General features: G+C 54.5%; 11 protein-coding genes across 11 annotated transcripts; 5 read left to right on the top strand and 6 right to left on the bottom strand.

Moving 5' to 3' along the window:
- Positions 1-1792: 1792 nt before the first annotated feature.
- On the bottom strand, positions 1793-2257 carry BDP55DRAFT_671449 (uncharacterized protein). Its single transcript, XM_060575457.1, has one exon. The coding sequence runs from the start codon at positions 2203-2205 to the stop codon at positions 1867-1869; it is 339 nt and encodes a 112-aa protein (XP_060426943.1). The 5' UTR covers positions 2206-2257; the 3' UTR covers positions 1793-1866.
- A 191-nt stretch (positions 2258-2448) lies between these two features.
- BDP55DRAFT_671448 (uncharacterized protein) lies at positions 2449-3270 on the bottom strand. The gene has a single exon (XM_060575456.1). The coding sequence runs from the start codon at positions 3200-3202 to the stop codon at positions 2849-2851; it is 354 nt and encodes a 117-aa protein (XP_060426942.1). The 5' UTR covers positions 3203-3270; the 3' UTR covers positions 2449-2848.
- A 925-nt stretch (positions 3271-4195) lies between these two features.
- Positions 4196-5123, top strand: BDP55DRAFT_557384 (uncharacterized protein; the record flags this gene model as incomplete). The annotated part of the gene is made up of 2 exons (XM_060569691.1): positions 4196-4262; positions 4345-5123. The coding sequence occupies 2 exons, from the start codon at positions 4196-4198 to the stop codon at positions 5121-5123; spliced, it is 846 nt and encodes a 281-aa protein (XP_060426941.1).
- Positions 5124-5473: 350 nt separating this feature from the next.
- BDP55DRAFT_557319 (spermine/spermidine synthase) lies at positions 5474-7322 on the bottom strand (the record flags this gene model as incomplete). Its single annotated transcript, XM_060569680.1, has 3 exons — positions 5474-5878; positions 5933-6236; positions 6295-7322. The coding sequence occupies 3 exons, from the start codon at positions 7320-7322 to the stop codon at positions 5474-5476; spliced, it is 1737 nt and encodes a 578-aa protein (XP_060426940.1).
- An 815-nt stretch (positions 7323-8137) lies between these two features.
- BDP55DRAFT_671442 (mandelate racemase/muconate lactonizing enzyme domain-containing protein) lies at positions 8138-10205 on the bottom strand. Its single transcript, XM_060575455.1, has 2 exons — positions 9701-10205; positions 8138-9633 (listed from the first exon to the last, which is right to left on the bottom strand). The coding sequence occupies exons 1-2, from the start codon at positions 9857-9859 to the stop codon at positions 8437-8439; spliced, it is 1356 nt and encodes a 451-aa protein (XP_060426939.1). The 5' UTR covers positions 9860-10205; the 3' UTR covers positions 8138-8436.
- Positions 10206-11282: 1077 nt separating this feature from the next.
- On the bottom strand, positions 11283-12290 carry BDP55DRAFT_695730 (uncharacterized protein; the record flags this gene model as incomplete). The annotated part of the gene is made up of 1 exon (XM_060577500.1): positions 11283-12290. The coding sequence occupies one exon, from the start codon at positions 12288-12290 to the stop codon at positions 11283-11285; it is 1008 nt and encodes a 335-aa protein (XP_060426938.1).
- Positions 12291-14143: 1853 nt separating this feature from the next.
- On the top strand, positions 14144-15995 carry BDP55DRAFT_235379 (uncharacterized protein). Its single transcript, XM_060566176.1, has one exon. It carries the CDS (start codon positions 14326-14328, stop codon positions 15571-15573), a length of 1248 nt encoding a protein of 415 aa, XP_060426937.1. The 5' UTR covers positions 14144-14325; the 3' UTR covers positions 15574-15995.
- A 152-nt stretch (positions 15996-16147) lies between these two features.
- BDP55DRAFT_730943 (DNA repair protein rad10) lies at positions 16148-17453 on the top strand (the record flags this gene model as incomplete). Its single annotated transcript, XM_060579764.1, has 2 exons — positions 16148-16512; positions 16583-17453. 2 exons carry the CDS (start codon positions 16148-16150, stop codon positions 17451-17453), a joined length of 1236 nt encoding a protein of 411 aa, XP_060426936.1.
- A 1984-nt stretch (positions 17454-19437) lies between these two features.
- On the top strand, positions 19438-21328 carry BDP55DRAFT_671435 (family 47 glycosyl hydrolase). The gene is made up of 4 exons (XM_060575454.1): positions 19438-19731; positions 19798-19970; positions 20033-20614; positions 20668-21328. Exons 1-4 carry the CDS (start codon positions 19511-19513, stop codon positions 21240-21242), a joined length of 1551 nt encoding a protein of 516 aa, XP_060426935.1. The 5' UTR covers positions 19438-19510; the 3' UTR covers positions 21243-21328.
- Positions 21329-21422: 94 nt separating this feature from the next.
- On the bottom strand, positions 21423-21677 carry BDP55DRAFT_730941 (uncharacterized protein; the record flags this gene model as incomplete). The annotated part of the gene is made up of 2 exons (XM_060579763.1): positions 21423-21584; positions 21645-21677. 2 exons carry the CDS (start codon positions 21675-21677, stop codon positions 21423-21425), a joined length of 195 nt encoding a protein of 64 aa, XP_060426934.1.
- Positions 21678-24383: 2706 nt separating this feature from the next.
- On the top strand, positions 24384-25434 carry BDP55DRAFT_695726 (integral membrane protein DUF125; the record flags this gene model as incomplete). Its single annotated transcript, XM_060577499.1, has 2 exons — positions 24384-24820; positions 24888-25434. 2 exons carry the CDS (start codon positions 24384-24386, stop codon positions 25432-25434), a joined length of 984 nt encoding a protein of 327 aa, XP_060426933.1.
- Between the last annotated feature and the right edge of the window lie 46 nt (positions 25435-25480).

The raw sequence follows: 25480 nt of genomic DNA, 5'->3' as shown, positions 1-25480 counted from the left end.
CTTTCCCTATCGTCGACGATGGATGCAGGTGATGACGGGTAACTGACAAGGTAAGGGCCGAGACCAAGGCCTGAACAATTCCTGGAATGAACATTTCGTTTGTCGGGGCCGCGGGCCGGCCGGGGATAGAATCGAAGAAACCCAGTCAATGGGGAATGTTGAAGGAAAGAAAAGTCTTAGTGAAGGAAACGAATCATGGTGAGAATGCCTTCGTACTATGGTAGCATTCCACGATCAAAACAAAACGAACATGACAGGAAAGATGCCCCACGATGTACACGAAGTGGCAGATAGATGGTATGAAGGATGACAGGACGGAGATGTGTGAAGGCGCGCGGTAGGACGAGCAGAGGCGGCTGTTCTCTCGATACTCTTCGGGGACGCACCAGAGTGGAGAGCAAGACGGGGGGCACAGACAAAGAGGGAAGGAGAACAGAGTACGGAGTAGTCGGCAGACAGACAAACCGGGAGGGGGGTGTGTGCAGATTGTCAAGGTCACTTGGGACTCAGGGTAAGGTAGATTTGGATATGGTAATGGTACGGATGGATGGTGGTTCTGCGGTTGCGTCTACGTCTGGGCTGCCGCGCTGGAGCAAGATAGGAACAGCGAGACGTAACGCCAGGGACACACAATGAAGAGAGAGGCACAGAGAATACCAGCAGTACCAGCAGACTGTAGCCTGAGTACGAAGTATCGGGCCTCGTCTCATAGAACGGGCATACTGTGGTAGCCTATTTCCAAGGTTATTCTCGGTATGGGGTCCTGGAGGACCCGGCCAGATGTTACCTCAGCGGATGTTCTAAGCCAATCCCAGGGCCAGAATCGGTTGAAATGATGTCTGGTCCTTTGGAGAGTTGAGGTGCAAAAATGTGATACTTGGAAAAAGGGACGGATTCCACAGTAAACTCGACAGAGCAGTGTAGGAGGGAAGAGGGTCTCAAACCGGCCGTGGGCAGGGTGCTGTGTGAGATCTCTCGATACGTCGTTCATGCCGGCATTGATCAGGGGCGATGATTGGGCTGGCGGCAAGGCTGACAAGGGTTGGAACCTTGTTCTATCCACCTCGACGCCGTGGCGTGCGTCGACTCTGTTTCAGCGTCGAAACCCACGATGTTCGGGATGGAGGGGTCCAGGGCCGGCCAGAGGCCCCATTCCATTCCAGCCGTCTTGACTTTTTTTCTTTTTCTGGTCTTTGGGTCTGGTCTGTCTGGCCGGTCTCTTCTCATCTATGGCAATTCGCCTCTTGTTCTTTGGTTATTCTTGTCATCGGAACAGGAACGTCAGACCTTTTTTTTGTGGGCTTCTTCTCAACCAGTCTGGAACGACTTGGACTCGCAATAGTTGGAAACAACGTAGAAGAGCAGCGCAGACCTTGGCAACACTAGTTGTGCCCTGCTGTCATCGTCCAATGGAGTGGCGATGGCTAGTTGAGGCTCAACTTTGGGGCTAATTGACCCGCAGACCTGCAACGGCGCTTCGTCGAACAATGGTCCAGTACTCCGTACCGACGTGACATTCTGAAGACTGGAGAGAGAGGATAGACTCGGCCAATTGCTGGCCGTACATAGCAACAGACGCAGCCTGCCCTTGCTGTTTGACAACTGACGTCTAACTTTGACGCTGGCCTCGCCATGAGGGAGGGGAAAAGAAGGTACTGAGGTGCATTCCTCGCATCAGGAACCTGCGCTTAGCAAAAGGGAAACTGGGAATAGAACGTTGATTCGACGCAACGGCGATCCCCTGTGCAGCGTACCTCCCTTGGAGCTGCATATGTCCTGGAGCTCCTGGTTGATCGAAACATGAGGATTCGAACGCCTACTCTCTGAAGGGCAATCGTCTTTGACGGAGCGATCCTCGGTCATGAACTAGGTGACATGTGTTTCCACCATGCGGCAAGGCACCTCGTCCTCATCCTTGTCCTCGCACTCTCTCGTTCCATTGACGAGAGCAGCCGTAGGCATTCCTGCAGCGAGCAATCCAGCCGAGCAACGGGAGAATAAGGTGAGGTAAGGGAAAGCCAGCCGTAGTCCAGGGAATCGGATGGCGGATACAAGGAAGAAGCCGGTGGCGCCAGGGGCAGGTCTGCAGCCGCTCAGACTGTGAGTTAAGGTGGTGGACTGAAGAGAAAAGGGCTGAGGTGTCTGTCTGTGTCTGTGTGAGGATAGTGTGCCCAAGAATAGTGTGTTGAAGAAGACGAGGGTCATGAGGATGGATGGTGGTGGCGGTGGTGGGTGGGAGAAGAATGGGAGATTCCCAGTGTCCCCTGAGATTTGTCAGGGGCTTCGATGTTTCTTGGCGCACCCTCTACAGTGGAGACACCTGACGAGGGTTTCCCTGTGACGGCGGAGGGCTGCCCACGAGGGCTAGACTACTTCGAAGAGTGATTCTCATTTCACCTCAGTGATTCCATCTCTGAGAATTATTCTCTAAAATTGCGTGCTACAGAGACCGAGAGCACCAGCTGATTCGTAAAGGTCGGATGGTCCAAAAGGCTAATCAATCAAGCTTTGGCCGCCCAGCTGTCTTGCGTTTCGGCTGCTACCGAATCCGATCAGCCGCTCAACTTCTCCTACACTAGGTACCATCATCATCACCAACCAAGAATCACACTGTCTGTGGTCACTGGTGTGATACCTCCATCGAGACACCAAGACTTCAAGACTCTTTGACTCTTGCGCGGGTATGCGGGAGGCGGCGCAGGTACGCACCGGCGGCACTGGCAAGTAACGCAACGCAAGACTTGTTTCTACCGCCTCTGCATGCGCCTTTGTTTCCTAACTTTCCTTCCACTCGGTTCCTTCCCTCTGTGCGTTTGCTGTCAAATACTCTGCAGTAGCCTTCTTTTCTCTAACGATGATGCCCGTGGGCGTCCCGGAAGATATCACTACCGACATGCCGCCGTTGAGGCGAAGTTATGGAATGGCCTACAGTCGCTCTATGATGACAACACAAAAGACCTTCGCAGCAGCCTCGGCTTGGGGAGAGAATACCACAAAGACAAGTGAAGCATGAGGGATAAGCAGAACAGCTTCTGCAGGTCGACGGCGCAAGGCACGAACAAGATTGCTTCGACGATGGCTCACTCATTACTTCCAACTCTCGAGGACTCGGGGACACACCAAAGCACAACAAATAGCCTTCAGGTCCTGAGCTTGTCCCGTCTGATGGCGCCAGGAGACGAACGCGATCGGCGTCCATCATTCTTACCCCGCCCTCAACTCTAACGTTGTTGTTTTTTTTTTTTTTTTTTTCATTTACACCTACATACAGATGATGGTAAACTTTGCAGTCTCAGGCATCGGCAGTAATCCAAGGTTTGGGACAAACGTCCCCTGGGAAAGAAATAACCTTCGCCGATTTGAGACCTGGGGGCGGGGGGTGAGGATCAGGCTCGCAAGTCTCAAGTCCGTCGGGCCTTGATCAATAGGCATCAGTCAAGTTTCTTCTTCCCAACGGCCTTTTCAGGCTTGGGCGCTGACTCAAGGCGATTGATGAGCCATGCTTCCAGGTTGACTGACACTAAGACGCCCAAATAATGACGGGATTGTCGGCCGCGGGAAGATTCCACCGTAGAACCGTAGAGCCGTGAACCGTGATCCGCATCGGCCAGAGTAGAGCCGGGGACGCGCCTCCACACCTTATCCGGTAACTCCGCCCTCTCCCGCCGCTTCGTCCACAGACAACGACTGCAATGGTAATCACTGAAGACAAGCATTTCTTAGCACATAGAACCTGCATGGCCGCTAGCTCCTTCGCGCAAACATCACTGGTCAATGACAGCGGGAGCCTGACATACTGTTGCGGGATGGACCTACTCAATCCAGTCTGGCGTGAGACCGTATCATGCCGCTTGCCGTGCCGCTAGCCTCATTCCCCCCTCCTCCCGCCATCACCTCACTCCGCATGCCTTCTCATCCTTTCGGAGCCGGGCCCGAAAGGTACAACAGACCTCACCCGGCCCGGTCCGCCCAAGATGAGTCAATAAGTCTACGCGGGATGACGGGCGTAAACGGCGTATATTTTCTTCGTCGTGTCATTGGATGGGCGTTTCTCATTATCAAATTGGGGAATGGTGTTCACTATACAAAGGGAGACAGATAGACGACCTCAAATAGAATAATCAAGAGCGTCAACAAACATTCTCACAGCACCAACGTGCCAATACCATCAAATAATCTCAAACAACATCCAACCATGCCTCGCACTGAACTCGAATACCCAAAGGAGCCATATGGCACCGTCAAACGATATAGCCCGCGTGGTATGCCTCACCCTCACTCTCACACCTTGTCTTATCCTTATATCAAGTCTTCGCAGAACAATCAGACTAACACCCTTCACAGCATCCTACGCCCTCCGCACAATCCACACGATAATAAACACAAGCCCAATCCTCCACGTCTCCTTCAACGACCCTTCCCCTTCCTCCTCCCCCTTCCCCACAATCCTCCCCATGCTCGGCCAAATGGGCTCCTTCGCCCGCCCCTCAGCCGACGAAGGCGACGTCCTAGACCTCTACCTCCACGGCTACGTCTCCTCCCGCCTCATCAACATCTCCCGTCAACCCTCCTCCTCTTCCACACCAGATGCACCCCCTCCCCCTCCAGGCCTCCCCGTCTGCATAGCAGCATCCCACCTGGACGGCCTAGTCCTAGCCCTCACCCCCAACGCCCACAGCTACAACTACCGCTCCGCAATCCTCTACGGCCACGCCACCCTCGTCTCCGACCCGTCAGAGCGGCTCTACGCGATGCAACTCATCACAGACGGCGTCGTGCCAGGTCGCTGGGCCGCCACCCGCGTGCCGCCCAACAAGGGCGAGATGGCGTCCACGAGCGTGCTTAAAGTGCGCATCGCGACGGGGAGCGCCAAGATCCGGCAAGGTCCGCCGGGTGATGACAAGGGGGATAAAGAGGATGGGGAGGTTACGGGACGGGTGTGGACTGGGGTTGTGCCGGTGTATCAGGTTCTCGGAGAGCCTGTTGCGGGGCCGTATAATGAGGTGAAGGAGGTTCCTGGGTATTTGGGGGAGTATGTGAGGGAGACGAATGGTATGACGAGAGAGGCGGCTTTTGAGGCTGCGAAGAAGGTTGTTGTGAAGAAGGGTGGTGAGGGTGAGTGAGTGAGTGCCGCTGAGATCAATGATGAATTATTTTGGGTGACGCAAGGGATTTGGAGGTATATTAACCAGAACATTGAAAGGAGACCAAGGGAAACCACAAGGGAGCATAATGTCGACAGCGGTATATTTTACAATATGAAAATACAGCCTCATGTGAATAAGCTTGCTTCAGATGCGTAGAAATAGCTCATCACAATATAATTACACAATGTCGGGGTACCGTATATACAGAGAGCAAGCACTCCTTGGTCTCCAACGAAGAGAAAAAAGATTGGCTCTTCATTCTAACCTCGATCCAGACTTTTGGCGGAAATAACCATCCGTTCCTCCCCCTTCAACAGGAACAGAACTCACCACAACTCCCAAATCTTATCCGGCAACACAACCCTCATCACCTCCCAATGGCCCAACGCGCTCTTCTCGTGCCACTTAGTCAGCTGCTCGGTACTATTATCCCTCAAGATGCCATAGTCCCCCTGCAAAAAGTGCTTGGGAAACACCTCGTGCGCCGGCATCAGGAACGCGCGGCGGGTGCGGCTGCCCAAGAAGTCGTCGTCCACGGGCGCTCTGAACTTGAGCTTGCCCGACGTCTTTTTGCAAAAGATGACCATGTTCGTAAAGTCCTGGCCCTCCTCTTCGAGCTTCTCCGGAGTCGGGTGCTCCGACTCGCGGAAGATGCGGCAGGAGGGGAAGACTTGTCTGATTGTGTCGACGATGAGTTTGGGGGCCGGGTGGAGGAAGTCGCCGGCGTAGTTCTGTGGGTTGAGTATAAGTATTTTATGATTCTCGTGGAAGAGATGTTGACTTACAATTGCAATGGCGCCGTCTGGCTTGAGAAGCGAGTTGAGGCCCTGGAGGAACTCGAGGGTGAAGAGGGGCACGGGCTCGGCGCCTCCGGTGAAGACGTCGTGGACAATGTAGTCGAATCGCGCGTCCGGATCGTCGACGAGCTTGCGCGTGTAGCTTACCGCGTCGGCGATGACCGGGGTGTGGTTGGACGGCAGCTGGAAGTACTTTGAGGCGAACTCGTGCACGACGGGGTCAATCTCGACAATCGTCGTGTCAACACCGTGAGCGACCAACGCCGCGGGCGTGGTGCCGATACCGAGACCGCTAGCGATCGTTAGTACATGTTCCATAAGTTGCGCTTTCTGAAATGACTACAACTCACATGTTTAGAGCCTTGGCCTCGGAGTCGGGAACGGCCTTGGTGGTCTTGACGAGCCGAACGGCCTCCAACATGACAAACACACCATAAATGGGCTCCGCGACGCGAGGACCCTTGTGCTTCACCCACTCACCACCGAGCAACGAGTGATCACACCTCATAACACGATACCCATGCTTAATACTCTCCAGCACGGAGACGTACCCAGTGATAGACTCCTTACGATCCAACAGGAACCAGTTATCCGCCTGCAACGTGGTGTTGAGCGAAGCCGCAGCCATGGGCGTCAGGGCATGCGGGTTCAACAACGCCGTGTGCAGGACGGCCGGGATAGCAAACAGCAGCAGCTTGGACGGGGCGTAGACGGCGTAGGCGGCACCCAACAACGCCTCGAGGCCGATCCTCGTCTGGAAGAAGGACCGGCCGATGTAGGTCTGCAGATAGTCGCCCGACACCGTCTCCACGAACCGGAAGAGGCCCCACGAGCCCAACCCGGGCGCCGCGTCGGCGACGAACTTGGGTAGCTTGGAGAGGCTCACCTTTTCCATCTCCGTCGCGACGCAGCTCACCGAGATGAGGATGAGAGGGAACAGCGTAACGGCCTCCATGACCAAGGGGCCCCAGTACGCCGTCAGCAGAGCGCTCGTCTGGTACAGGTAGTACTGGATCGCGGGGACGCAGAGGGCGACGACGGGAAGCAGGGTGGCCGGGTTGAAGGGCAGGGTGCGGTTGAGGACGACGTTGCCGGCCCAGCCAAAGAAGCAGGCGACCATGACGAGCTTGGCGTGGTAGATTGAGGAGGGGATGGAGCCGTAGACGGGCGACATGGCCAGCTGGGAGACGTTGCTGTAGGTTGCGGCGAGGGCGATGAGGATGGTGGCTTTGAGGTATGCCGAGGCCTGCTGCTTGTAGAATCTGCCCCTGGTCTGGCCTTTTGCCTTTGCTGCGAGGCTCTTGAGCTCCTTTTCGAACCGTTCGGGTGTGAAGCCCTCCGGGGCGGCCTCTATCTTGACCGTCGACTTTGGCGGCATCGTGATGGTTGTGTTCAGTACCGCTGGGTAAGAGGGTGAGGTTGTTGTGTGGTGAGACGGAGCTGAGTGAGTGAGCGAGTGAGTGACGATGAATATAATTTGAATATACAAGTATGAATTAACAAACGCGGAGGATGAGCGCCCGGAAAGCTCTCCAAGCGAATCAGTCAAGTGGGTAAAATATGGAATAAAAGGTATGGGGTATGTGTCAGGCAATTCAACAGCCTGCTGTCGAAGATCTCTGGTCTTCCTCTCTCTCGCGCGCGAGCGTGGTTTCTCTTGAGCTCAGACTTCTTCAAGACACATCACTTGTGATGCGACACAACGCTGTGGGCAGGAAGGGGGGTTTTGTCTGGTGCTCTTTTGCTGCCGTTTTGAAACGTCTCCTTATTAAGGTAGCTCCCTCCTTGAAATCAATTCTGGGGCCACTTGTGTGGCGCGAGCTGTGAGCTGTGAGCTTCATGTGGCTGATTAAGTGATTGGACATGTGGCGGTGCACTGCTCACTCTTCCTCCTCGCTCAGTCACTTCTTTCACCTTGGGTATTCTTCACACCTCACTTTTATACTACCACACATTTTATTTCAACAAAACATTTAACATCACGAGTAGACTCAAAATTTGTATCTCATTGAGAAATGTCTCATTATGTAGCTATTGTGACGGGATAGAGAGCCTCTAGACTCATTCTATACAAGATGCCATCGTTGCCCTGCGGAATGGCCCCTAATGACCAAACCCCCTTTTTAGTTGCAAGAAAATCAGTGAAAATCAAACGCTAGGTATGAGGGATGGTCACAGAGCTGAAGCTGCGCTGCGCCATACAGGATGCCATCGTTGCCCTGCGGCCTGGCTCTATTCGCCAGACCCCCCGAATTTGTTTCTTGTGCCCAAATGCACAGGATAGCCATAAACGTGACTATGCAGGATGCCATCGTTGCCCTGCGGACCGACCTTCGTCCCTGGCCGGACCCCATTGATCCTCATAAGTCGGTAACAAAAGATGGCCGGCGGCTTACCGTACCATGCAGGATGCCATCGTTTCCCTGCTGACGAGCATTTATACACTCTGCTCGACCCCTTGAACCTGAGAGTCGTAAAAAAAACTCATTTCTTTAAATCTTCTCGCCCTCAATAATGGGCTTGGCCTCGTCGCTGGTCCACCAGCTGATGCCCTGCTTGCCGGGGTAGCTGTACTGGTCCATGCTGTCGGCCTTCATCTCGACACTGTAGCCGGGCTCGGTGGGCGTCTGGTAGTACCCGTCCTTGATGACGGAGGGGTTGAGGAAGTGCTCGTGCAGGTGGTCGACGTACTCGAGCACGGAGAGCTTGCCGCTGACGACGACGTAGTCGATGGTGCTCAGGTGCTGGGTGTACTCGGGCAGGCCGACACCGCCCGAGTGAGGAACGATGGGGACGTTGAACTTCTTGGCCATGAGGAGGACGGCGAGGACTTCGTTGACGCCACCCATGCGGCAGGCGTCGATCTGGCAAATGTCGATGGCGCCCGACATGAGGAGCTGCTTGAAGATGACGCGGTTCTGGCACATCTCGCCGGTGGCGACGCCGATGCCGTAGGGCTTGAGGGCCTCGCGGATGGCCTTGTGGCCGAGGATGTCGTCGGGGGAGGTGGGCTCCTCGATGAACCAGGGCTTGAACTCCTTGAGCTGCTTCATGTACTCGATGGCTTCGGGCACGGACCAGACCTGGTTGGCGTCGACCATGAGGATGTTGCCGCTGTCGTAGCCAATGACCTCGCGGGCGATGCTCAGGCGCCTCTTGTCCTGCTCGACGCTGCTGCCGACCTTGAGCTTGAAGTGGCGGTATCCCTTGCCGAGGGTCTCCTGGAGGAGACCCTTCATCTTGTCCTCGCCGTAGCCGAGCCAGCCGGCGCTGGTGGTGTAGGCCGGGACGGCGCGGCTGTTCTCGGCGTCCTTGATGCGCTGGGCCTTTGTGGGCTCCTGCTCCTTGAGGAGCTGGATGGCCTCCTCGGGGGTGATGGCGTCGGTGATGTAACGGAAGTCAATGCAGGCGACAAACTCCTCCGGAGACATGTCGGCGACGATGCGCCAGACGGGCTTGCCGAGGACCTTGGCCCACAGATCCCAGATGGCATTGACGACGGAGCCGAGGGCCAGGTGGATGACACCCTTCTCGGGACCGATCCATCTCAGCTGGCTGTCGTTGACGAGGTATCTCCAGGTCTGGCCCCAATTTGAGACCAGGTCTGACAGCTTCTTGCCCTTGATTCTCTCGACCAGGTAGTCGATCGCCTTGCAGACAATATCGTTTCCTCGGCCGATTGTGAAGGTCTAGAAAGGAAGAGAGGGGTGAGCGACGTTGCGAGATTAGCTACGTAGGGAATTGGGGGAAGTATACCATGCCGTGTCCAGAGTACTTGGAGTCGGTCTCGAGAATGCAGTAGGCGGCAGAGTAGTCACCAGCAGCGTTCATGGCATCAGAACCGGTCTTGTCCAGGGACGTGGGGAAGCGCACATCGCGCGTCTGCCATCCGGTGATGGTGATATCGAGACTCATGGTGGGCAATTGACTGAGAACGAGAACAATAGACAATTAGAGAGAAACACGGACCGTGATTCTTGGAGGAATGACTGTGGACGGCAAGGAGAATGGAGGAGAGAAGAGTAGAGGAAATTGCTACATCACACAGCAACAGCAGAGAGATTTGAGACCTTTATAGCCTCCGACGATGTGTTTCTTCTTCTCCCTTCACCCCCGCCTTTGCCAATGGCCAGGCCACTCACGGGCCACGACCCTCTACTTTTTTCTACCTCGCTCACTTTTACTTTACCCCGAGTCTGGAATTGGGACAGAGGGACAGTCTGTTGCTAGCACTGAACAGTATGAGGGGACGGAATAATGGAGGGGGAGGGGGAGGAGGGGGAGGGGCTTCAGTGGAGGGGTATGCGCCGGAGAGGGTCCCTTTCGGTGGGGCTTGGCAGCAGGAAACAACCCGGCCCAGGGACGGCGTGCCAGCGCGGGGGGTTCGCCAGGCCGAGCCGGCTTCGGACCCATCCCTTTAACGGCCTCTGATTGATGGAGAAATTCCTCCGCCTCGACAATTAGCGTGCCTCGTGCTCGGTGTACGCTCCGCCAGACCCCCAGGCCTCGTGCCTCGCAGATGTTGACGATGTTCGTTGGTGTTGGGTGGGGGGAGCGAATGAGGAGGGAAGAATCCGATCAGAACAATTTCTCTAGTTCCCCCGGCATTCGGGGTTCATGTGGCTGGAATTAGATGTTGCGTCCTTGGCCGTGATGAATTCATCTAACGCACGCATGTAATTCTCCGTGAAGTCTATGCAAAACGGCTCTAGACGGCATCTTAGTGCGAAGGGGGGCCATTGTCTCTGGGTTTCGCGCTCGTCGAGTTGACTTGGCGGCATTGGCGAATGAAGAACCTGACAATCGAATCTCTCATTGGACTGACTGTATCAACACTTGATCCCTCGACAGTCTGTCCCTCCAAGCTGTCTGCTCAAGAAGGCCATCCTTCGTAAGACGTCCGGTTGTGAAGGCGCGAATCCAGTATGCCCTCATGCTAGATCCGTGCCTTCTCGAATGCTCTCAGAACCCTCGTGATTTTCTTACTCTTCTTGCACTTGTCTATCTGCTAGGTCCAGCGGTAAGGTTCGTTCCATACCGGCTGGCTTCAGGGAAACGTTGATGTGATCGCTCAGTCATTACTGGTCATAGCCCTCTTACCGGGGCCTTCTGAGCCAGGTGCCTGAGCTTCATGTAGAGAAGGCAGTTGTGTGTATGGTTCTCAGAAACCTGGTTAATTCCTGACGTCAAATCAAAGAGCGAACCTTGAAACCGGTGACCGCGAAAGACAAGGCCTGGGGTTTGCACATCCCGCCAAGCATGCCCTACAAAAGGAGTAGATAGTTCACGATGCAATGTGGGAATTGGCAGGGGACCCAAGGGCGGCATACCGTATCGTCTACGACGACTGCTGCCAAGAGAGGACCCTACATCTGCATGGCGTTGTCTCGCTCTCTAGCGCTTGGGTGAGATGTTCTTGATGAACACCAGGGCTGACGGTAGGGGTGAGACGCCTGCGGGCGGACTCGAGAAGCTCGACAACTTCTCCGAGACCACCGGACCGCGCCACTTGCTCGGCCGAGACTTCAAAGTACCGACGATTTCCACGCTGGAATAGGCACTGTGCCTGACTACTTTTGTCAACATCAAGGGATGCCAAGTAGTCCTCTAGTGTAGTGTCAGCGCCGAGGGGACTCGATACGCTCCATCGATCACCCGGGGCGGGCCACGGCTTCTCCGCCTCCCGCAGATGGGCCGGATCCACGACAACGTAGAGACTACGGAGAGTGCGGGAGCCCCACAAGGTTAGCAGGCCGTTCAAAGCCTCTGAATTGTAAAATGAACTTCGACCGTCAGAGGGGCCGACTTGGTGAGGCCCAGGCCAGGCAAGGGCCAGACACCGCAGTGGGGTGGGCACGTGAAGACGAAAAACGCCGGCAGTACTGATCAGACGGCAGGGCCACTGCCATCCAGTGTTGAGAATGATAAGATCCTCCATGGCGTCAACTTCCATGTGGTATGCGCCCAACAAATCGCCACCTCGCAGTATGAGGGTGTAGGAAGATGAATCACCGCCTCGGAGAAGAAATGGATGAGAAGGCTTGATGAACTTGAGGGCGCGTGTAGCTACGAGATAGGAGCGATGACAGGCGAAAAGCATGCCAAAGAGAGTGGACATGACGCAGTCGCGATCTGAGAGATGAGGGGAACCAGAAGTGCGAAGTCTGTAGAGAAGAACTCTATCTTTGATGTTGTAGCGGTCGATGGAGCCATCCTCGGCGCGACCCATGGGATGGCGGGCCAGTTGAACATGGAAAGCGGTCGGGGCGGGCGGGGGAAGGGCAGCCTCCCAAACCTTGTCTTGCAGCTCCAGAGGTAGATTGGGAAAAAGAGTAAAGTCAATCATGGCTGATGATGATGATGGTGATGATGGTGGTAAGGTGAAATAATTAAAGTTGTTGTAGGTGGTGTAGGCGATGCCGATGCCGATGCCAATGCCCATTGACTTTTAGATGAGGGCTGATGGATGAGATGGCGAAGACGGGTGGCTATCGTCCAATACCGGAGCGCAGTCCGGGATGCTTGGACGACGATGGAGGGGTTCCGGAGGCGAGTTTAGTATTTTGGCGTCGATCTTGGACGGGCCAAGGGGTTTGTTGGTTGCGAAGGCGAATGACAGCTGAAGATGAGGAGGGGAACCAGCGAACAAGAGACGGAGGCAACAAGGCGATTGATTGTTGGTTCGAGTACGATTCAATGCAGAGCAGAGAACGCGGGGAAGTTTGCAGCCGTTCATTGGCTCATTGCGGCCACGGCGTCGGAAAATCGAGCCTCAAGGTGGAGGAAGCACGTCGCGCAGGGAAAAAAAAAGTGGCGGAAAATCAGGTTGTCGGGGTTGAAGGTGGAAGGAGGTGGGAACTGGGAACTGGGAATATGTCACTGTCCTGGATTGCCGCAGTACTGCGTGGAAGTTCGTAGTGGATGAGGCTTTTCATGGGCCAATCGACACGGGGATGGGCAGGACGGGAACGTTCCGACGTTCCGCCTGGCCTCTGATCTCTGCCTGCCCCGAGCGCCCATTTTTACAGTACGTATCTGTACGTAGTTTGGAGGATACGTATCTGTACGTACACCAACCCAGAAACACCAGTTCTCTAACCAACTTCAACTTGCAAGAGAAGTGTTACTCAAAGACCATCAGGGGAGTAGGTGTTTATTCAGACTTGGATTCTCTAGACGGATCATCAGATCATCACGGTAGGCGATTCGCGAGATTTCACCAACGTTGCCCCGATGCCACCCGTCTCATCTCTGACCCCAACTCCGAACTCACTCCCGCTCACCGCGAACCATCCGACATGCCGTCCATCCATTGCAGCCGCAGCCCATCCTCACACAGAGCCCACCGTTGAGCGAATGCGAGTTGAGATAGAACCCCTGCCAGCGATCGGGACAGCCCACCAACTCCCAGGCCACATCCCTGACCGGTCAAAAGCCTCGACCGTCTTTCCTGGGGCACATGTTGCAAAGGTGGGATACGATGACGTGGGTACAACAAGGATGCCCATCGACTTTCCATCCTCCCCATCCATGTTTTCTTCCCACAACTAACTGACAGTGACTGACTGATTGCCCACGACAAGCCGCAAACACCGACAGACAAGAGCGGGATTTTGAACGCTTCGCCTCTACTCCGTACCCTCGGGTGGTTTTCTCGATATCCACTCGCCTCGCCTCCACTGGAAAAGCAAACAGGAACTCATGGCTACCTTGTTCAGGCCCAGCCAACTGCGATGTGTTGTCCCAACCTCACATCATTCTCAGCTTAGCTTACCCTGCCTTGCCTCGCAGACGCAGCAGAGTGAGGCATCTCTTATTCTTACCCTACACTACCTTTCCTTGCACTCCTTGCTCACACCATCCCGGTATGCCCTCCATCTGTGACCTCTTTAACCTTTTTTGCTCTCCCACTGCCCGCTCCATATGCCCGCTCCTCCAGTGGGAATCCGGTTTTGAGCTCTGCCTTGTCGAGTTCCCAAAGCCTCCATCATCGTACATGCATATCCCGACCTCCATGCGCGTGGATACCTGCGCTGACTCTGCCTTTTGCGGCTTGCCCTCCTACATGCTACCTATATCATCCCTCCCTCTTGCTATCCCCTCACACCCACAATCCAACATGTGCATGGAACTGCCCATTTTCTCACGCTCAATTCCTCGTCCCCGAGACGTCATTTGCCGCTCACAGAGAGTCATGAATGCAGTATACCAAAAAGCTCAACCAGCCCATATATGAGTTTCTGCAAACCCTAGATAACTCGTCCGCCACAATCACTGGCATTGCTACCAACAGACCAACACACGTTTTAATAGTTTTCCTCATCGCCGTCTTCTCACCTACCTTGGTCTCTTAGCTTTTACCCTACTTCAACCAGCACAACATGGATCGTCGTCCTCATGCACAGTCACTAGTACCGCCGGCACCAATATCAAGTAGTGCACCGGAACCTCCGCAACGCCTACGCCGCAGGCTGCAAAAGAAGTTCCTGTCCATCCGACGTCCTGCACCTATCGACCCAGTAGCATCAAACAAACTCAATACCGGGGTGGCATTAGCTGCCCAGCAAGCCGGAACCATCGGCCAACCTTCCCTGCGTTTGTCACCAGACCTCAGCGACGCAAAATGGCACGCATATCTCGGAGACAGCAACGCTGTTCAAGAATCAAAACCAAAATCAAAACCCCAAACTACCAGACCAAGGACGCCGGAGAAACCACGAAAAGTCTCATTCGATACACCAGCGCCGGCCATCATTCCAGAGTTCTCGCACCTTGCTGTCAGCAATTTGACACCGAGACCGTCTCTCGACAGCTCACTCAGCTCACCGACCTCGTCCATCAGCACGAGATCGAGCATGAGACGCCAGGCAAAGACGCCCATCTATGCCATCGGCCAACTGGAGAACGCAAGCTATGGGAGGAGTGCCAAAACCGCCGAAAAAGTTACCAGCGTCGACCTGATTGCGAACCAGTACCGGGATCTCCTCGAGACACAGGACGCCAGCTCAATATGTACCGACGCCCATTCTGATCCTTTCCCATCGCGACAGTCGCTGCACAGCCAAATTTCCTCCTCCTCCACCACACGGTCACGCCACAGCGCCGGCGAGACACCCGCAGAGCTCCGGCGAGACATCTTTTCGCCGGCACCGGCGCCTTTACGCCGTGCATCGGCGGCGTACCCTAGGTCACCCAGGTCCGACGATGGAACACTAGTTGCGTTTGACGAGGAAGCCATCTACTTCAAGCCCATGTCATTTTCACCAGAACCACCGTCGACACCCCCGCCCCCGCCGCGGAATCGCGCCCGACTGAACCGCAATTCGCACTCGCAAGGGGGATCGAGCCAGAACTTGAGCTTGCAGATCGCCATGGACCTCTTGACCCGTGAACTCTCGACAAGCATGTTGGACAATTCGCACAAGACGGGAACAGACGTCTCGTCTCTTCAAGTTTGGGTAATGATCGAAGCCTACGAGAGGTTGAGGGATCAGGTCCTGGAAGCGAGGAGGCAAACAGATGAGTCGCAGAATCTGGAGACCGTGTTCGACACTTGGTTGAAGGCTCTATATACCCTTCACGACCAAATGACCAGTGACGCGGCATCTCGTGGGAGCAACTACGATTAGGACGGAGGGCGGATGATCTACTATTAGTCTCCAGGAACGGGTACACCCGCATGGTTAGGGGAACGGCGTTGGAATAGGTTCGGACATGGCATGTCTGAGAAAGGTACCTCAAGGAATCAAAACATCAGTATCAAATTTCAGTACCAGTATCAGTCTGGAAGTAAAAGGTTCTCAAGTCAATGAGGTGTGTGTTAGAAACTTGATATTGTCAAAGGAAGCGAGGTAGATGAGTAACCCCACCAGTTTGACAGTTTTGCTGAGGTGCCGAATTCGATGTCATCATTAATTTCCCTTTGGGGCGTGGACCGCTGTAATGGATCCATTTTGCCGGCCCCAAGCAGGTGGGTTCAACCAGCCTTAGGTACCCCGCCAAAGGTAAGGGACGTTTCCAGGGCAAGGTCCATAGCTTCCGCAGACGCGACTCTCGCCGCGTGCACTTTCTTTACCTTGTCCAACATCACCAGTCACATCGCCATCCTCCTGCTCTCCACGCCGTGCACCGTGTCACTGATAGAGCCCAAGCTTCAATCTTTTCGCATACGAGAAACTGGCGAAACACCTAGAATTGCTTATCATGGACGACGACTTCGGTGCCGACGAAGACTTTCTAGCTGCTCTCGCATCGTCGAACCCTGCACCTTCACGCCCCGAGACTCAACCAGCTCGTCCCCGTGTGCAGCAACCGACACCGCAAAAGATACAGCAGCCCACACCGCAGCGTTTGGATAGACCACCGCCTGCAAATGCTTCTGCGAGCGGCAAGATTGTCCAACCGACACCCCAAGCCCTCCCTCAGCGAGGATCCGGTTCCGCCATTCTTGTGTCTCCACGGCAGCGGGGCAACCCGGTGCTCGCATCTCTTAAGTCCATGCCGTGGGAGTACAGCGACATTCTAGCTGACTACGGTCTTGGTTTGACGACATGTGCATTATTCTTGAGGTTGGTTCACTACCCAAACAAACTCCCTTTAGCCTACCTTGATACCATGCTGACGGGTGTCTGCGCTCAGTCTGAAGTACCACCGCCTCCATCCCGAGTACATCCATACGAGAATCCGAAATCTCCAAGGGAAATACAACCTGCGTATCGTACTGACCATGGTCGATATTCCGAACCACGAGGAGGTCTTGCGCGAGCTGTCCAAGTCCTCATTGGTCAACAACGTCACCCTCATCCTCTGCTGGTCAGCCGCCGAGGCCGCGCGATACCTCGAGCTGTACAAGTCTTACGAGCACGCCAACTTCAATGCCATCCGCGGTCAACAAGCGTCGACGTATGCTGAAAAGCTAGTCGAGTTCGTCACAGTTCCCAGGAGCGTCAACAAGTCGGATGCCGTTGCGCTAGTCAGCAACTTTGGTAGCCTGAAGAATGCTATCAATGCGAACCCCGAAGAAATCGGTTTGCTCGCTGGATGGGGAGCTGTCAAGGTCAACAAATGGGTCAAGGCCGTCGAGGAGCCCTTCCGAGCACAAAAGTCTGGCAAACGACAGCTAGATCGGTCGGAACGCACCGAGGATGGAAGGCCATCGCAAGCATCGAGGCTGGATCAAGCTGTGCCTCTCAGTAGGGTCCCGCTTCGCGAGATGTCTACCAGGGACTCGGCAAGAGGCTCACCTGCGACGGGCACACCAACGACAACCCAGCCCAAGAGGCCCGCGGCGTTGGAAAGAGGCAATCCAGATTTGGACGAGGACGATGAAGAGGCAATGATTGCCGCCGCCATCGAGGAATCAAGGCGGATTGCTGAGGTACAAGCACAAGCACAGACGCCGGCGCAGGCGCAGGCGCAGACGAAACAAGTTGACAGCGCAGGTGCCAAAGGCGATGCACTTACAGACGGGGTCGCTGCCGCACTCGCAAAGTTGCGGAAGCAGGGCTGAATATCCGTAGTCTCTGGGCCATGTCGCTTTTCGTACAGCCCAGAAACACGACACAGCCTTGAATATTGTGGGCTGAAGTCTATTCGACGTTTCGAAAGGAAGGCACAACTTACAAGAGATGGGTACGCGTTTAAGGCGCGAGGCACCCTTCGCATAAGAGAGTGGAAACTTTATGACTCGTTGTGGGATTCGAAGAAGAGCATAAATGCGGCTTCGAGTGGGAGAACGAATCGAACGATGAAGTAAACTTTCCGCACTTCTGAAGCGACCCTTGGTTCGTCGGTAAGCCAATCACGACGATGCCGGTCTGGAAACAGAATGCAACCATCAGACGAGTCGCCCGGTAAGAAAGCGAAGTCCGTCAGTAGCAGGCATGCCATCCTGGTCGGATCTAGAATCTCCAACGTAGTCTCTGGCGTTGCAACAGAGCAGGTGGGGGATTGAATGCTGTGCTCAATAGAGGTTGTGTTCGTGGGTTCGCGCAGTGCGGGGGCGGCCTTGACACAGTTTTGCAGGTACCGAACTCAAGTCAAGAGTTGGAGATGAAGATCGTCACGCACGCTTCTGTTATTTCTCCAATGTCACCCTTCTGACCAAGTCAAGTGGTTGACATGGGACGAGCTGGTGGACCTTAGTTCTGACGCCGCGCCGTTTCTCCCTATCACGATTGACATTCGGTCTTTAGTTGCGTAACTCTTAAGCAACGTGCCAAACGACTAGACTATTGATGCGCTACTCCTTGCTCTTACATGGAAATCAAAAGGCACTGCATCGATGCCGAGCATGCAGAGCCTCTGAGATCCAATGATCAGTAGCTCCGATCATCCACGGCTAGATTAAGCCGGGTATAGCGGCCATCGGCACACCAAGCAGTCTTCTGATCCGCCCGTGCCAAGACCAAAGGCCGCAGTCGGTCATCATCTGGAAGCCTTGGTTTTGACTCCGTTGAAGCGCATCTCAAAGTACCGAGGAGACACTGCTTTATACGGAAGGTCAACGAGCACGACGAGTGACAACCTACAACACCTCGTGGCCAAGACTTTAGAAGAGGGCCCAGAATCCACATCCCCCTCGGAGGCTCGGGCATTGCAACTCGCCAGCACTCGTTTGTTTCCTTCCTTTTCCCGTATGCAACTGCAACGCAACGCTGCATTTAACTTTGGGTTGCACTGGCAAGGGGCCTTCTCCCCCCCCGACAGCTGCTCCGCACGTGCTTGATTCACCAGGGACGTCCGTGCCTGGTGACTTTGCCATTTCCAAGATGAGCAACGACGAACCTGGCAAGATCTTCTCTGCGCGTGTTTGATGCCAGCCATTACGGCAGCCAGCGGACTCGGCCCGCGTGGACGGCTCATCACTCGCCCTACCAGTGATGCAACCCACGTTCTTTTCAAGAACAGTTCGTCTGACTCTGGGTGTTAGATGCTACTCATAGTCTCATTCTACTGGGGTTGGTGGGACTTTGGGGGGGTGGAGGGTGGTATCGAAAGGAACAATAATCAAGGAGGGCGAATATGAGCCGGAGATGGGAAGGAAAGACACCGGGTCGCGAGAACCACCTACCACGTCGAATAAGGCACGACAAGCAGCAGCCGACGTTGCAGACGCAGAAAGCGGGCAGAAGCAGGAGAAGAAGCAGGGGCAGCTGGTGTGAAAGGAAAAAAAAGGTCCCCCGACTATGAGACATGGAGCAGGGGCGAACGCAAAGTCCGGGGGAGTATGGATGAGAAACAGAGTTTATTCATCTCATGCTGTGCCTGGGTGGAAAGTGTCCCAGTCTCCAGGTCCTCCCTCCCGAGTTTCCCAGAGTTTGCCGATTCCTGGGGGTTGCGTGATTCCAACACCCCCGACTGACCACATTGTCATTTCGTTAGCCTTTGCGCGCCCCAATAATGCAGTCGATGTAGATATATATATATATATACGTTCGACCGCAGCCTCTCTCTCTCTCTCTGTGCCCCCCCTTCTGTCGTCGTTCGTCCGGACCTTACTCCGTCTGTAGTCTTTCTACTCCCAGGACCGACATCTAATTACCAGAGGCTCTCTGTCGCGACACAATGCAGCTGTCAATGCGTGGACTGGCCATCGCCGGGCTCCTCGCCCAGGCGTCAGCCTCTCCTCAAACTCCTCTGCCGGCCGCCGCGCCGCAGTATGTCAACCAGCCCGAGAGGGCGGCAGCCGTCAAAGAAGCCTTTCAGCGCTCGTGGGACGGGTACCGCAAGTTCGCCTTCCCGAATGATACACTGAAGCCGGTGTCAAACACGGCTGAGAATGACCGGTAAGCTAAACATTTTGTCCATAAGTGGCAGCGCAAAGGCCCGTTTCCTGACACTGTTTTCGGTAGGAATGGTTGGGGTGCCAGTGCTGTGGACGCTTTGAGTACTGCCATCCTCATGGAGAACAAGGACGTCGTGGGACAGATTCTAGACTTTATACCGACCATCAACTTCAATGTGACGGATAGCGAGGTCTCTGTGTTTGAAACGACTATCCGATATCTTGGCGGCATGTTGGCAGGTGAGACAGGCTTCGCAATGTGAATGGCAGTGTTCTCTCTAAATGCTGATATAACTGATTAGGACATGACTTGCTGAAGGGACCTCTTAAAGACGTCGCCAGTAACCAGACTGGTGTAGACAGTCTTCTCACACAGTCAAAGAAGCTCGCAGACAACCTCAAAGTTGCATTCGATACAGCAACCGGTATCCCCGATAACACGCTCATTTACGATCCCAAACCGCGCAAGAAGGGCTCCGACACGAACGGCATTGCGACCATTGGGACCTTGGTGCTGGAGTGGACTCGGCTGAGCGACTTGACGGGGGACAAGCAATATGCGGATCTGTCACAAAAGGGCGAAAACTTCCTCCTCAAGCCCAACGAGGAGGTCTTTCCCGGTCTACTGGGTACGGACGTCTTCATCGCAAACGGGACATTTGCGGATAAGTCTGGTGGCTGGAACGGAGGCACCGACAGTTTCTACGAATACCTCATCAAGATGTGGGTGTACGACCAGAACCGCTTTTCTCTTTACAAGGAACGGTGGATTGCTGCGGCCGATTCATCGATCAAATTCCTGGCGTCGAGCCCGACTACTCGGCCTGATCTGACGTTTTTGGCGGCGTATAACAATGCGAACCTTAGGTTCGTCAGCAGTCATCGTAAGTTGATCCGTTACTGTTGGACATAATCAAATACTAAAATGTTTGTCTAGTCGCGTGCTTCGATGGTGGCAACTTTATTCTCGGTGGTCTCGTTCTCAAGGAGCAGAAATACGTCGACTTTGGCATCAAGTTGACCGAGGGCTGCCGCGAGACATACAAGCAGACGGCGACTGGAATCGGACCAGAAATATTCCGCTGGCAAGACAATACGCCGCCAGTCAACAAGACGCTCAACCCCGACCCGCCCGCCAACCAGACAGAGTTCTACCAAAAGGCAGGCTTCTGGATCAGAGAGGACGGCGCGGGCTACGTTCTCAGACCCGAGGTCATTGAGAGTTACTACTACGCCTACCGCGCCACTGGCGACAGCAAGTACCAAGACTGGGCCTGGGACGCTTTCCTGGCGATCAACAAGACGTGCAGCGCAGGAAGCGGCTTCTCGTCCATCACCAATGTCCAAGACCCGAAGGGAGGGACGGCTGACGACTTCCAGGAGAGCTTCTGGTTTGCTGAGGTCCTCAAGTACAGCTACTTGATCCAAGCGACGGATGCCAAGGTTCAAGTCGAAGTGGCGGACAACAAGTTTGTTTTCAACACCGAGGCACATCCGTTCCAGATCGCCTAGAAAGCTAGAACTTGTACGGGGAGAAGGCCAAGGTTGTGATGCATTCATGGGCAGGGGTGGATGGTAATATTGATAGTTGGGCATAGATACCCATTATGAATAATTGCATTTTGTTCTTCTTTTGATACGTTGATATCGCGCGGTTCCTAGACGTGATATTTGTCGTTTTCTATCTACCCGCTATGAGCCGCCGTCTCTCTTGGCGTATTCCTCCTCCATGGCCTCCTCGTAGAGCCGGTCGGCCTCGAGCTCGGCTTCCGTCTTGGGGCGGGTCGTGCCGGCTCCCGTGTTTGCGCCGGCGCCGGTGGCTTGGCCCGTGTGACCCGTTTGCTGGTGCTGGCTCTGTTCGTTGGTGGTAGAAGACTGGGCGGGTTGTGTCTTGGGAGGTTCGTCCTCTGGAACATTAGGGACGCCTAGTTTGATGGGGAGACCCATGGTGATGACGTAGTTTGGTGGGATGGTGGGATGGTGGGATGGTGGGATGTTTAGAGGAATTTGGAGAGTGGGAGTTGGATGTGGATAAGGATGGATTAGGGCGAGTGAAGAGAAGTGTGGCTGGAATTGAGGCTGGTGTGGATTGGAGTACCTAGGTACTTTTATAAGTAGGAAGCAAGGGATATCGTAGCCGGATGGAAGATTCTATGTGGCGGTATTCGCAATGGAGAGTCAGAAGGGTCCGAATAGCATTGCTTGTCATACAGTACTTTGTGGCGAATCGTGGGAGGGAGCCCGAGCTGTTCAGTTCAGCTGACCTAGGGACGATTGAATACTCCGCTATTCGCCGTGGTAGTTCGGATCCGAACCTGTCTTCGAGCCGATCCGCCCCACACCTTTTTGTCTCTGGATGGAAAAGTGTCACGGATTCTCGCGTCCGACCTAGGTAGGCAGAGTGAGGTACAGGTACGTAAGTTGAGGAATGTAATCGTACACGTGCTGTGTTCACCAGGCAGCCGGGATCAAGATCCGGGTGAGACTGGTTTTTAGAGGTCTGGCCCGTGTCATGATCTAGATTGTCTTGAAAGTTTTGGAGCCTCTGATGTATCTCTCTATGTGTGTCATCCAAACCGGGAGGGGGGTGGGGGAGAAGGAAACGATTTAGAAGTTTGAGCCACGTTCTGGATGAGACACGAAAACACAGGATCTGTTCCCCGGAACGCAAATTTCTCGAAACTTTGCTTGTGATGGGACTTGAAGGCAGATACGACAAAAAAAAAGTCAAAGCGTACTGCAACGCTTTGGCTGTTGAGTTCAAAATAACGGGGGCCCATGGGATGCGCTGGTAGATAAGACCCAATGTTACAGCAGTATTTTGCAACTTGCAACCTGTGAATGCTTCAGTACACGCAAAGGTTCCCCGGTGGCCGGTGGGATGAGTCGGACAAGGCCCTCGTGGACCAATGTTCCTGGAAAACTCAGGAACGGCATTGCGACTTTGCAATATCGATGGGAGGGGGGTTCCACGGCAACGTCGTTCCTGGTGATGTGTGTGTGTGTGCACGCCTGGACCACCTGGAGATAGAAGACACTGCCTACTCTAAATCGACTCAACCAGCCACGTAGGATCTGTCTTAATCGTGCTTGGGCGAGGAGCGGGGAGAACCGCGCAGGGGCACTGCTTTTCTCCGTCACGTTATCCAGTGACAATCCTTTCGTTGCATTTGTCTGGTGACTGTATGAGTTCGCCATTCTAGTTCGACTTGTGCAGGTAGAGTATCCCCGATTACAGAACAGAATAGAAGCGAACAAGGTGCATCCAGAGCGGTCAGGAACCATTTTGGATACTCAGCGAGCCAGTGAGAGCGTTTGGATTTCGAATGTCCCGTCTCCCGTCGGCGCCGAGCACCGAGCGGCGATTTCCCCTTCGGACTTTTCTCGATCAACTACGAAGTAGCTTTTGCAGAAAGCAATTAACCGTGGCCCTTTGCGTAATGACCAGTCAGGATGAGCATGCTTGTTTTCTCCTTCACCGTTTCTCTTTTCCCATGTCCTCCAGCCCCCCCCCCCCCCCCCCCCCCAGGCTTCTAGTAGATATAAATTGACTCGGCGTAGAAAAATAAACGCCGGAAGACCGGCCGTATGCTCCCCTCCGGAGGGTCGGCCGGTTGCACCGCGGACCAATCATCACCGAACATGGACGCAGTAAGAAACCCAAAAGAGGAAACGCAGTTATGTAAAGCGGAGGCAACCATGCAACTTGGTCGTCGCGGTGCTCCGAGTTGCGTTTAAGGATATAAGAAATACGTACCGTACATGTCCGTCCATACTCCCGAGCTTTGGTGGGGCACTCCCGAGCCAGCAGACCAATGGAAGATGCTGGAATCAGTGCTTACATCCGAATCTACCCAATCATCGAACAGCCGTTGCTGATTACTCCTCCGAATGGTAACACCGGGTCGCAGGGTGGCCTGCGACCCCTGCAGCCTCTGGGATCGGGGGCGCTCGAACTGGGCCCTTGCTAATGGCTTTCCGGGTCGTAGTGAGGAAGAAGCTACACCATAGGCTCTTTTTTGGCTGTCATGGTCGAGGCAAGTAGGCAAGCTCGGCTTGTTTTTTCACTTCTGGGGCTTTGTAAGTTTCGTTTTTGTTGCCCCATTGCTTGACATTCTTTCTCCAAAGTACCTTGATTCTGGTTAGCTTTGATATGTAAGGGCAAGAAGGGGGGTATCTTAGTGGAAAAGTCAAACGTTCCTAGTCTCGAGGAATTTAAAGTGACGGATGGTTGCCCTCTTACACCAACTCTCACTGACAAACTGGAATGCCAATTGATCTCGTCCTTCATACTACTTCATACTACTTCATCCAGACCTGTGATCAACTCGATTCAACCAAAACAAAACAAACAAGCCTGTCTCACTACCCCGGATTTGATTTCTGTCTCTCGATTCTCCTCTAAAAACCAGCTTACACCTCGCCGATTCACAAGTCCAAGCAGCTTCTCTCTCTCGGACGTGCTTCGACGATACCTTTCAAACAAAGGTCTACAGGATCAAGGCGAGAAAAGATTGAAATATATCAGATTAACCCCTACCTGGACGTCGACACCACGCTCTCACCTTGATAACACATCTCATCAGGAAACCTGTTTTCCATTTTCTCTCTCACATCAAAAGAGAAGAGCTATTCTTCACATTATCACACATCATGGGTCTCGTCACATTGAAAAACCTCCTCTTCGGCCGCACACCGCCCCCGACGCGCGCCAAATCCGCCTTCGGCCGCACCGAGAGCACAATGTCGGATGAGACCGTCGTTGACGGCGGCGACCTCGAGAGGCAACCCCTGCTGCGGTCCAGTGACCGGACCGTCTCGACAGCGACCATGGCCACAACTACTTCAGAAACGTCAACCACATCCACAAGGGTCTCAGAGAGCGACTCTCGCAGCTTCCGTCTTGACGCTCGCATGATCTCCGATGCCACCATCGGACTATCTGACGGCTTGACGGTGCCCTTCGCCCTCACGGCCGGCCTGTCGGCGCTGGGACAGACAAAGGTCGTCATCTTTGGCGGCATGGCGGAGTTGATTGCCGGTGCTATCTCAATGGGTCTTGGTGGCTACCTCGGAGCCAAAAGCGAAGCGTAAGTAAACCTTCACCATGTTTTCAATATCAAGTCCTGAGCATCACTAACACGCAAAACCCAACAGCGCATCCTACAAGGAAACACGCAGCGAATGCACCCGCCTAACCCAAGACGATCCAGCCCTCGCCCGCGCCCAGGTCCTCGAGGTCCTCGAACCCTACGACCTCCCCAAGCAAACCCTCGAAGACGTAACAGACCACCTCTCCACCTCCCCGCGCCTCATCGACTTCCTCATGCAATTCCACCACTGCGAGCAGGAACCGGCCTCCAACCGCGCCTTCGTCTCCGCCCTCACCATCGCCGCGGGCTACCTCCTCGGCGGTCTCATCCCGCTGTTCCCGTACTTCTTCGTCCCCGCCGAGGACGTCTACCTCGCGCTCTACATCTCCGTCGCCGTCATGGCCGTCGCGCTGTTTGCGTTTGGGTACGTCAAGACGTGTATCGTTTCGGGATGGTCGGGCTTGCGGTGCGTGAGGCAGGCTATTGTGGGTGGGTTGGAGATGGTTGTTGTTGGTGGTGCGGCGGCGGGTGCGGCGATGGGGTTGGTGAAGGCTTTTGATCAGCTGGCGCAGACTGATGATGTGTCGGCGTTGGCGAGCAAGATCTTCTAATACCCTCCGCGATATCTCTTTTCTTTTTACTACTTTATCCGGCTTT

The sequence above is a fragment of the Colletotrichum godetiae genome (assembly GCF_030913485.1).
Source record: "Colletotrichum godetiae strain CBS 193.32 chromosome Unknown BDP55scaffold_34, whole genome shotgun sequence".
Lineage (NCBI taxonomy): Eukaryota > Fungi > Ascomycota > Sordariomycetes > Glomerellales > Glomerellaceae > Colletotrichum > Colletotrichum godetiae.
The sequence above is the reverse complement of the archived record's forward strand: the minus strand, read 5'-3'. Positions and strand labels throughout refer to the sequence as shown.